The sequence below is a fragment of the Amblyraja radiata genome, chromosome 11 (genome assembly GCF_010909765.2).
Source record: "Amblyraja radiata isolate CabotCenter1 chromosome 11, sAmbRad1.1.pri, whole genome shotgun sequence".
NCBI classification, from domain to species: Eukaryota; Metazoa; Chordata; class Chondrichthyes; order Rajiformes; family Rajidae; genus Amblyraja; species Amblyraja radiata.
Genome location: NC_045966.1, coordinates 11,380,136 through 11,392,586, shown reverse-complemented (window position 1 = coordinate 11,392,586; position 12,451 = coordinate 11,380,136). Strand labels below are relative to the sequence as shown.

The following is a 12,451-nucleotide window of genomic DNA, read 5'->3' as shown; positions in this document are numbered from 1 at the left end:
GTCCTTCTTAAATATTGAATACCCTGGAATATTACTTCCCCCCGTTGGTCAATCAGCAGTCATGTTTCCATCATGACAATTAAATTAAACCCATTTACTTCAATTTGTGCCAATAATTAATGCACTTGCCTCGTTGTGAATGCTGTGAGCATTCAGATGCAGCACCTTTGACCTCCTAGGCTGCTTAACTTTATTTTTATGTCTATTTGTTTTGTTTATTACCTTTGACTTCATCCACGCCCCAACTCAGAACTGCTGTAGCTTTGGGAGCAACAGCAGCAGGAGCTTAGCAAGAGATACGACTGATTGGCTCTAGCCCAAGTGGGAAGAGAGAAGTGAAAACAGTTAAAGTAGTGGCCAAGGACAGGCAGACTTTACTCAGAACTACTGTAGGTTTTGGGAGCAACAGCAGCAGGAGCTTAGCAAGAGATACGACTGATTGGCTCTAGCCCAAGTGGGAGGAGAGAAGTGAGTCAGTGCCGGCAAAACAGTTGAAAACTGAGGAATTTGGTTTGTAAATTGGTAAATCAGGCAATTTATCAGTCAATTTAAGCAAGACGGCTCTTAGCAAGCGGCAGTGAGTGAGCGGCCCTGTGAGAATAGTGTGAGTCTTTGGCTCGAGAGTCTTCGGAGTGGAGACCACGCAATACGCTTGAGAGGTAGAGACGAAAGAAGGAGATGTCAGGCAAGCTGATTCAGTGTGATGCTTGCAGTATGTGAGAGGTCAAGGACACCGCTGGTGCCTCTGGCTGCTACAAATGCGAGAAGTGCATCCAGGTAGAGCTCCTGAAGGGCTGTGTTGGGGAACTGGAGAAGCAAGTGGATGACCTCCGGTTCGTCCGAGAAACGGAGTCGTTCCTCGACAAGTCCTACAGTACGATTGTTACACCTAAGGTACTGGAAGAGAGAAGGTGGGAGACAGTGAGAACGGGAGGGAAGCATGGAATGCCAACGTCCCCGGGTGTTGTACCTCTTGTGAACAGGTTCACCCACTTAGAAGCTGTCGGGACAGAAGAGGTGTTTACACTGGGCGGCGGACTGGCTTGTGATGCGAATAGGGCTGTTGAGCCAAAACCAAAAAGGCCTAAGGCAGGCAACGCCATTGTAGTGGGAGACTCCATTGTGAGAGGTACGGGCAGGGGTTTCTGCGGCAACAGACGGGATGCGAGGATGGTGTGCTGCCTTCCTGGTGCCAGGGTCCAGGATGTCACGGACAGAGTGCAGAAAATCCTCAAGGGCGAAGGTGGACATCCAGAAGTGGTAGTGCATGTCGGCACAAACGATGTCGGAAAGAAGGGGATGAATATTCTGCAGCATGACTTTAGAGAGCTCGGAAAAATGCTGAAAAGCAGGACCTCCAGGGTTGTTATCTCCGGTTTGCTTCCAGTTCCTCGTGCTGGCGAGAGCAGGAACAGGGAGATACGGGACCTGAACGTGTGGCTGAGGAACTGGTGCACGGGGCAGGGATTTAGATTCTTAGATCACTGGGATCTGTTTTGGGGTAAGGGGGAACTGTACAAAAGGGACGGGTTGCATCTTAACAGGTGTGGGACCAGCATTCTGGCAGGCATGTTTGCCACTGCTACACGGGTGGTTTTAAACTGAATAAGGGGGGTGGGGTGTCGAATGGGATAGTGGAGGATGGAGTTAAAGGGAAAGGGTTTCTTAAATGTGTGAGCGTAGAGACAGAGGGGTGTAAAATGAGGGTAGAAGCAATAGGTAGCAAGGTGAAAAGTAAAAGTGGCAGGCAGACAAAACCAGGGCAAAAATCAAAAAGGGCCACATTTCAACATAATTGTATAAGGGGTAAGAGTGTTGTAAAAACAAGCCTGAAGGCTTTGTGTCTCAATGCAAGGAGCATTCGTAATAAGGTGGATGAGTTGAATGTGCAGATAGCTATTAATGACTATGATATAGTTGGGATCATGGAGACATGGCTCCAGGGTGACCAAGGCTGGGAGCTGAACATCCAGGGATATTCAATATTCAGGAGGGATAGAGAGAAAGAAAAAGGAGGTGGGGTAGCGTTGCTGATTAGAGAGGAGATTAACGCAATGGAAAGGAAGGACATTAGTTTGGAGGATGTGGAATCGGTATGGGTAGAGCTGCGAAACACTAAGGGGCAGAAAACGCTGGTGGGTGTTGTGTACAGGCCACCTAACAGTAGTAGTGAAGTTGGAGATGGTATCAAACAGGAAATTAGAAATGCGTGCGACAAAGGCAAAACAGTTATAATGGGTGACTTCAATCTACATATAGATTGGGTGAATCAAATTGGCAGGGGTGCTGAGGAAGAGGATTTCTTGGAATGTATGCAGGATAGTTATCTAAATCAACATGTAGAGGAACCAATGAGAGAACAGGCTATTTTAGACTGGGTATGGAGAATGAGGAAGGGTTAGTTAGCAGTCTTGTTGTACGTGCCCCCTTGGGCAAGAGTGACCATAATATGGTTGAGTTCTTCATTAGGATGGAGAGTGACATTGTTAATTCAGAAACAATGGTTCTGAACTTAAAGAAAGGTAACTTTGAGGGTATGAGACGTGAATTGGCCAAGGTTGACTGGCAATTAATTCTAAAAGGGTTGACGGTGGATATGCAATGGAAGACATTTAAAGACTGCATGGATGAACTACAAAAATTGTTCATCCCAGTTTGGCAAAAGAATAAATCAGGGAAGGTAGTGCATCCGTGGATAACAAGGGAAATCAGGGATAGTATCAAAGCGAAGGATGATGCGTACAAATTAGCCAGAAAAAGCAGCATACCGGAGGACTGGGAGAAATTCAGAGACCAACAGAGGAGGACAAAGGGCTTAATTAGGAAAGGAAAAATAGATTATGAAAGAAAACTGGCAGGGAACATAAAAACTGACTGCAAAAGGTTTTATAGATATGTGAAAATAAAGAGATTAGTTAAAACAAATGTAGGTCCCTTGCAGTCAGAAACAGGTGAGTTGATCATGGGGAACAAGGATATGGCGGACCAATTGAATAACTACTTTGGTTCCGTCTTCACTAAGGAAGACATAAATAATCTGCCGGAAATAGCAGGGGACCGCGGGTCAAAGGAGTTGGAGGAATTGAGTGAAATCCAGGTTAGCCGGGAAGTGGTGTTGGATAAATTGAATGGATTAAAGGCCGATAAATCCCCAGGGCCAGATAGGCTGCATCCCAGAGTACTTAAGGAAGTAGCTCCAGAAATAGTGGATGCATTAGTAATAATCTTTCAAAACTCTTTAGATTCTGGAGTAGTTCCTGAGGATTGGCGGATAGCAAACGTAACCCCACTTTTTAAGAAGGGAGGGAGAGAGAAAACGGGGAATTACAGAACAGTTAGTCTAACATCGGTAGTGGGGAAACTGCTAGAGTCAGTTATTAAAGATGGGATAGCAGCACATTTGGAAAGTGGTGAAATCATTGGACAAAGTCAGCATGGATTTACAAAAGGTAAATCATGTCTGACGAATCTTATAGAATTTTTCGAGGATGTAACTAGTAGCGTGGATAGGGGAGAACCAGTGGATGTGGTGTATCTGGACTTCCAGAAGGCTTTCGACAAGGTCCCACATAAGAGAATAGTATACAAACTTAAAGCACACGGCATTGGGGGTTCAGTATTGATGTGGATAGAGAACTGGCTGGCAAACAGGAAGCAAAGAGTAGGAGTAAACGGGTCCTTTTCACAATGGCAGGCAGTGACTAGTGGGGTACCGCAAGGCTCAGTGCTGGGACCCCAGCTATTTACAATATATATTAATGATCTGGATGAGGGAATTGAAGGCAATATCTCCAAGTTTGCGGATGACACTAAGCTGGGGGGCAGTGTTAGCTGTGCGGAGGATGCTAGGAGACTGCAAGGTGACTTGGATAGGCTGGGTGAGTGGGCAAATGTTTGGCAGATGCAGTATAATGTGGATAAATGTGAGGTTATCCATTTTGGTGGCAAAAACAGGAAAGCAGACTATTATCTAAATGGTGGCCGACTAGGAAAAGGGGAGATGCAGCGAGACCTGGGTGTCATGGTACACCAGTCATTGAAAGTAGGCATGCAGGTGCAGCAGGCAGTGAAGAAAGCGAATGGTATGTTAGCTTTCATAGCAAAAGGATTTGAGTATAGGAGCAGGGAGGTTCTACTGCAGTTGTACAGGGTCTTGGTGAGACCACACCTGGAGTATTGCGTACAGTTTTGGTCTCCAAATCTGAGGAAGGACATTATTGCCATAGAGGGAGTGCAGAGAAGGTTCACCAGACTGATTCCCGGGATGTCAGGACTGTATTATGAAGAAAGACTGGATAGACTTGGTTTATACTCTCTAGAATTTAGGAGATTGAGAGGGGATCTTATAGAAACTTATAAAATTCTTAAGGGGTTGGACAGGCTAGATGCAGGAAGATTGCTCCCGATGTTGGGGAAGTCCAGGACAAGGGGTCACAGCTTAAGGATAAGGGGGAAATCCTTTAAAACCGAGATGAGAATAACTTTTTTCACACAGAGAGTGGTGAATCTCTGGAACTCTCTGCCACAGAGGGTAGTCGAGGCCAGTTCATTGGCTATATTTAAGAGGGAGTTAGATGTGGCCTTTGTGGCTAAGGGGATCAGAGGGTATGGAGAGAAGGCAGGTACGGGATACTGAGTTGGACGATCAGCCATGATCATATTGAATGGCGGTGCAGGCTCGAAGGGCCGAATGGCCTACTCCTGCACCTAATTTCTATGTTTTTAACTGATTGATTGGGAGAAATAGTATGGGCACACCAAGTCTACGCTGACCATTAATCATTATTTCACACTAGTTCGTGCCATTCACTCTCTACACACTAGGAAAAATTTAGAGGCCAATCTACAAGCCCACGACTTTGGAATACGGGTGGAAACCGGAGCACCTGGACGCCAACCATGTGGTCACAGGGAGAACAATTGTTTCCCTCCTTCCCAACCTCACCCTGAATTGCCTCTCTCCTTCCCGATTTCATTGCCCTGCCAACTAGTTTGAACATCCCCAATAAGTAGTAGCACGTCACCCCTCTTATCCCCCCCCCCCCCCCACCATAGCACTATCCTACACATTAGCTACAATTTGCAATATTTACCAAAGATTCAGATTCAGATTCAGATTCAATTTTAATTGTCATTGTCAGTGTACAGTACAGTACAGTACAGTACAGAGACAACGAAATGCGAAAAGCCAATCAATCTACAAACCTTTACGTCATTGGAATGTGGGAGGAAACTGGAGCACCCGGGGTTAACCCCAAACGATCACAGGTAGAACGTACAAACTCCGTACAGACAGCACCAGTGGTCGGGATCAAACGCAGGTCTCTGGCGCTGTAAGGCAGCAACTCTACCGTTGTGCCTCCCCAAGCAATATAGATGGTAGCAATTTTGAACCACAATTTCTAACCAGCACCCAACACTAAAACAATAATCAGTGGGAGTGGAAATAAATTGCTGGTCATGAGTGGTTTGCACCATAAGAAAGACTTACCACATGTTGCTCAACATCGGAGCAAACCACACTTCTACTACCCACTTGCACTTCAATGGGTTTTGTTAGTATTCGTCGTGCCAGGGCCTCCATAGCCCTGGGAAATGTAGCAGAAAACATAACTGTTTGTCGGTCTGGTCGAATGTTTTCCACGAGCCGCATTACCTAATGTGCAAAAAAAAATCGTTAACCACATCAGCTTTGTTCAGCCTTAGGGACAAATATCAGAGCTAATCTGTGGGTCAGAAACAGGATCCTACACAAGCCAACTAATGAGATCAGCAGGAGGACACAAGATAAATTGGATCTTTGGTTACAAAATGAAATTACAGGTGAGCTGTGGATGCATTCCTACTCAGCCCAGGGTATTGAATATTATAGACACAAAATGCTGGGGTAACTCAGCGGGACAGGCAGCATCTCTGGAGAGAAGGAATGTGTGACATTTCTGGTTCAGACCCGTATTCAGTGTATCTAACTAAATATTTCATGTCCTGAATACATTTCCTGAAAAAACCATGTCAGGATATTTCTCCTGACATTCTCAAGAAAAGAACCTCATGCATGGGGCGAGAGTGATAAGACTGGTGTATAAGTAGCTGAAATAGTGGCTAGCAGCAGAATGTAATTAAAATTTAATACTTACAGCACCTCCTGCCTCTGTAATGGAACAATTTAATATAAACATCTAAATAACCTTTCAGATGGCAGACTCCAACAGCCTCAATGTATTGCTGGTTTCTCTATCAAATATCTGAAGCAATTAATTCGAGCTTGCACAACACAAACTTGAATTTTTTACAGTGCAATTTGAAAAAGACTCCCAAGATGGGTGACAGACACAAAGTGCTGGTGTACCTTAGCAGGCAGGCAACATCTCTGGCGAATAAGAACAGGCAACGTTTTGGGATGGGACCCTTCTTCAGACTGAGAGGTGCCATCCCGAAACGTCACCTATCCCTTTTCGCCATAGCGTGCCAGTCCTTTGTGTCTATCTTTGGTTTAAACCAGCATCTGCAGCTCTTTGTTTCTACATCCTGATATGGGTGCTTGGGCCCTGATCTTAATGTGCAAGGGACACAACTCCAGTTTCACTTCAATATTAGAGGCTGTAACTGGGACAGTTGCAATAAAAAACAAATAGGAATCGGAGAAACTATTTTTTAGCCAAAGATTGGTCTGAAATTTTCTAAGAAATGGAATGTATTAGGGGAAAATAAACAATGATTCAAAGTAAAGTTAGGCAAGTAAATGAAGGAGGAAAATAAAGATTGAAATTAATTGAAATAGGGAGGATGCTCATGTATCAAGAACCAGAGAAATAGGTTTAAGGTGAGAGGGAAATTAATTAATAGGTAGCTGTGGGGCACTTTTTTCCCCACACAGAGGGTGGTGGGTCTATGGAACGAGCTGCCAGTGGAGGTAGTTGAGGCAAGTACTACTACGACATTTAAAAGACATTTGGACAGGTGAATGGACAGGAAAGGTTTAGAGGGATATGGGCCAAAGGCGGGCAGGTGGGACGTGTAGATGGGGCATCATGTTCGACATGGGCAAGTTGAGCTGAATGGCCTGTTTCTATACTGTGTGACTACGTGGAGCACAAATACAGATCAGATTATATTAATGGCCTGCTTCTCTTGTGAACTAATAAAGTTAGAAATGAAAACACTCAACGATGAATGTAACCAGCAATTAAAACAAAATATCTGTTGGCATTACTTTTAAATGAATTACTTATCTCAGCCCATCAAGGTAGGGAAGGAACAAGCAGGGAACATTATAACGCAGCCAACTACACTATAGGCCCATTTTTTGGAAAGTGAACCAAAATCTCACACGCGTGACCAGATGTCATCACAAAGAAATACATTAAAAAATTATTGTAAGAGATTAATCTTATTTATTGCTATTTTCCTACCTACAGAACTATAATGCATCTACTAAAGATATGAACATTCTAGCTTTTTCAAATTCAGTTTATAAAGTGTTTCCATGTGACGTCACACACGTGCCCAATCATATTTTACCCCTGACCCTAAATAAACATTGTCAGCATAACATATATAAAAATCTCACTTGATAAAATGAAAAAAATGAATCATATATACAGTACAAAACAATATATCTATGATGCTTTCAGAATTAGATGTATTCTGCAATTTTTCATCTTTTGGTCACACACGTGACTACGAATGGTTCTATACAATATATTTTAAATGATTAATTTCTGCTGAACTTGTGATCCAATGTAGAATTTTACCACAACATACAAATGAAAGTCAAATTCTGGGAAAATAATGAAAATTAAATAATTTGAGTTTGTATGCAGAAAGGGAGGTGGTGGTTTTTAATTAACAAGTTGTATCTAAAAGGTGCAATGTATGCACTCCTACACGGATAAACGATAGGGGCAGGCAATGCATGCCATGACAGTCTATTATGCCAGGTCTTTCAAAATTTTCATTAGTAGGATGGATTGGAATCAAAATGCAGTTTCTTGGCACAGCTCGTTGATAAATGTCTCTGGCCAAACAAGTTACTTTACATGTAAATTAAGTGCTTTGCATGCTTTATAAACTTCTTTTAATTCATAATCTGTGCAAAAAAAGGGTAACTGGTTTGTTAAATGATCCAAATGACCTTTCAGCATGACCAGCTACAGCATTACTTCGTTACTATTATGTAACTTTGTTTGTTGCAGTTCTGAATTAATTAATCAGTCATTCACACACGCATCCTAACGATTTCAATATAACTATATAATTGTCAAAGCCATCGTTCAACATATTCAGAGAAAAACCATTCAAACTGCCTACCTGTGGCTCAAAGCCCATATCAAACATTCGATCTGCTTCATCAAGTACAACATAGGTAACTCGCCGAAAATTTGTCACACGGCCTGGAAACAGCAAGAATAATTTTAATGAATGTCACATGCAAACATTATTAATACTTAAATCAGAACCAGTAAACCATTTTATAATGCTACAAAACTAAAAAGTCCACAATTAAGAATCAAATTGTCCCATTTTCTGAGACTAGAATTCTGTTTTATATTTTGGCTTGCTTCATACAGAAATTACAAAGAAACAGATTTTACATTGGGTATAAACTAAGTGTAAACAGTTGCCCATGTTTGTTAACTCTTGCATACCATCAGGGTAAGCAGAACCTGCAAAAGTCACATAACAGCCCTCTCCAAAACAAACACCCATCACACAATTTTAGAATGAGATGAAGCAAGGAGCCCAAGGGCCATTATTTGACAAGCCTCAGCATTCACCTACAAAAAAGAACATATTAGAGGTTACACCGCATGTGTGGAAGACAAGGTTCTTGCTACTGGCCTTTAATTGCTATTATCGGTGCGTTTTATATTAAGTAACTGCCTACTTCCTCTGGAGACTTAACCAGTGAAGTAGTGTTGCACAGGAATATATGCTGGATCTTACTCAACTTTCTAAGATTCTGAATGCAAGAAAATTAAACTTTCATAGAAATAGTGGGGGAAAAAAAATAGAAAATGATCCGGCGGGAGAGTTTATATTCCGTAATGAATATGATATATTCCCAAGGAACCAAAAGTTAGTAATTGGAGACTGCACAACTTGATGAAGAACCTACCTCTGATGGGTTATGTCTTGCATGCCAAAATCAAATCTCGAGGAAACTTTCTCCATATGGGTCAAATAATATTGACAGTTTAGTAAAATTAGATTCAATATCATACAGTGTCTAATAGTAAATGTATATTTTTTCATGCATTCAAATCAGCAATTATGTATGATATAAAACACACTTAAGTGTCAAGTGAAGCTATAATGAACTATTGTCGAATCTATAAATATCACCAGCAATATTTTTGACACCATTGTGAGATTTAATTAGTTTATTAAGTACTGTCAGTTTGTAAATAGTTTTGGTATTACAGAAAAACTTTATTCGCCATGCTGAATTTGTTCAGTCTTACTACACAGAGAAGGAAATGGATTATAGACACAAAATGCTAGAGTAACTCTAGCGGGACGAGCAGCATCTCTGGAAGAAGGAATGGGTGACATTTCGGGTCGAGACCCTTCTTCAGATTGGATTGATTGACATACAGCAGGGAAACAGGCCCTTCAACCCACCGAGTCCACGCTGACCATCGATCACCCATTCACACTTGTTCTGTTATCCAACTTTTGCATCCACTCCCTAAGCACAACGGATAATGTATAGCAGCCAATTAACCTCCAAGGATTGGAGGAGAATTTTTGACCATCTAATGAGTTTTGTATCGGCAAAAAGAGTTTATCAATAATGCCAATAATCTAATACTAGAATGTATCTCAAGGGCATACTCTGTCAAAAGTTCTTCCATATCTATAACTCATTGATGAAAACCTATACAAAATGATCTGGAATTCTGAGGCGTTTTTATCTTTAATTTTTGCTTAACAATCAATGACTGCAGATTTAATTAATTTGCATTATTAGAATGGAAAGCAAGATTGAGGATATAGTTTAATCATTCCTCAATGTACAGAGATGTATAGAGAGTTAAGGTGAGGGGACAAAGTTTGAAGGAAATGCGCTGAGGTAAGTTTTTTGTTTGTACAGAGAGTGGTGGGTGCATGGAACTCCTGCCAGGGGTAGTACTTGAGCCAGAAACAATGGGGAGCATTTAGGAGGCTTTTATATTGACAGATGAATAAGCAGGGAATGGAGGAATATGGATCATTTACAGGCAGAGGAGATTAGTTTAACTTGGCACCATGTTTGGTATGAACATTGGGGGTCGGAGGGTCTCTCCCTGTGCTGTACAGTTCTATGCAAGTTCAATGGAGACTTAAGTAGAACATAGGAGTTAATACTGGGATTTTTTTAATGTGAGAGGCACCTCTGCAAGATTGAATAGTGGTGATGTGGGAATGGATAGATGTAATGCAATTAGGCAAATTATTTTTGAGGATCGAGTTACAATTAGAATGTTCAGCAATTTGATAGGTCAATTTTATGTCAGCTAGATCCACAAATCTTTCATATTATTAATGGACAGAGTGTGGTCTTACATTTTTAAATTAGCATCTCAACTAAATTTAGCACACTAATTGTGAAGTGACTCACAAGTACAAGTAGTAAAATTGTCATAAGTGGAAAAACTAAAGTATGCAAATAATAAAACTATTATTTTTTAAATGGCCAATTCCCAATAGAATTTGCACCATAGAGCACAGAAAGAAGCCCTTCAGCTTATCATGTCCATGCTGACCAACAAGAACCCAGGCAAAAATTGTGACATAGAAATGTGTTTGTTGTTCAATCCAGAATCATTATGTATATGTTATTTTAGGTACAGGCGTGGATCAGTAAGAGAAGCTGCCTATATATAGACAAACACTAGCTTATGCATTCCACTGAGCTTGAAACAACAACTGTCAGCAATAAAATTCCCTTTTATTAATTCATGAAGCAATTGCCAGAGAAAATCTGATGGCAACATTTGTTGTTGATCTCAAAATGGTGTGCGGTGAACATGTACGTTCATGTTTTGAACTAATTCCCCCTGCATTCTGCTTTAAGTGGCTTTTATATAAACTTAAACATTAAATGACAAGTAAAGCAAGTGCTCAACTGTTGATAGTTTCCTTTACTTACCGTTATTGGCTGCCAGCATGTCTATCATGCGGCCTGGTGTACATACTATAATTTCCGCTCCTCGTTTTAATTCTGCGATCTGGATTACGAAATAACACAATTGTCAAAATGCAGGAGGATAAACGTGTAATTTTAAATTAATGACGAAGAATTAGAACTCAGTCATTCAAGACAATGGTTTTTAGGGGAAACTAATCAGCCCACACTCATTTTCCAAAAATATTATTAGAGACATCTATTATATTCCCCGTGAGAGATTAAGAACTTCATGAAGCAATATCAGTAATAACCATGAGCAGGCAGGTGATGAAGGGATATAGATCAAGAGCAGGCAAATGGGATTCATTTAAATTGTCATCATGGTCTGCAAAGGCATTGTGGGCTGAAAGGCCTGGCCTTATGCAGTTCGATATTCTCCTTCATATGCTTGTCCTGCCTCCTTTTAAATGTATTTCACTATTTGTTTCAACCATACTCTCAGCACTCTTAGGATATAAAAGGTTTCTTTTGAATTCCCTATTGGTAACTTTCATTGATTGCCTCTCGTTATATCTTGGGAACATTCTCACTGCATCCAGTCAGAACCTTTCGAGGTTATAAAATCCTTGATCAGGCGATCCCTTCAACCTTCTTTTCTCAAGGGAAAAAACTCCAGTCTGTTCAACCTTTTCTAATATGTGTACCAATACATTTCTGGGATCATCATTGTAATGTTTTTTGCAGCTTCTTCCGTGCCTCTATCTCTATTATTTAAAAAAGTGATCAGAAATATATACGGCTTGCCAAACATTTTTATCCAAGTTCGATACAGCATAACTTTCCTTTTATTTAGCTCTATTCCTCAAGAAATGTTTTTGAAGCCCAGTTTATATCTTTAAATTGTCTTGCTATGGCATAAACTTTAGTGAGTAGTCTAATCTAATATCTAAAATTCCTTGGTTTATCTAGACCTCCTAATCTTGCACTTTGGAAGTAACATTGCAGCACTTCTACCCACATACATTACATTCTTTTCCTGCAATAAAATTCATTTGCAAATTATTTGACCATTCTGCATGTTTATTAATATTCCCCTACATTTGTGGACATTGGACTTTATCTATGGAACTGATGCACCACAATGCGTACAATACTGAGAACTATATTCTACATTCTGTATATTCCCCCTAGCTCTATCTATAGTACTTGAGATGACTAGATTGTATTTATGTATGGTATATCTGATCTGTTTAGATAACATGTAAAACAAAACTTTTCACGGTATCTCGATACACGTGGCAAGAATAAATAACTGAGGCCGTTCTGAGTATTTGTTAT

The 12,451-nt window shown here is 40.8% G+C and overlaps 1 protein-coding gene across 3 annotated transcripts in view; it reads right to left on the bottom strand.

Moving 5' to 3' along the window:
• ddx46 (DEAD-box helicase 46) overlaps positions 1–12,451 on the bottom strand; it is a 55,080-nt gene that overhangs the window by 17,919 nt on the left and 24,710 nt on the right. For all 3 annotated transcript variants that reach the window (XM_033029321.1, XM_033029322.1, XM_033029323.1), the window contains 3 exons: positions 11,135–11,213; positions 8,311–8,393; positions 5,492–5,656 (listed from right to left, as the gene is read on the bottom strand). In XM_033029321.1, coding sequence (XP_032885212.1) covers positions 5,492–5,656; positions 8,311–8,393; positions 11,135–11,213 — 327 coding nt within the window. The remainder of the gene's footprint in view (positions 1–5,491; positions 5,657–8,310; positions 8,394–11,134; positions 11,214–12,451) is intronic.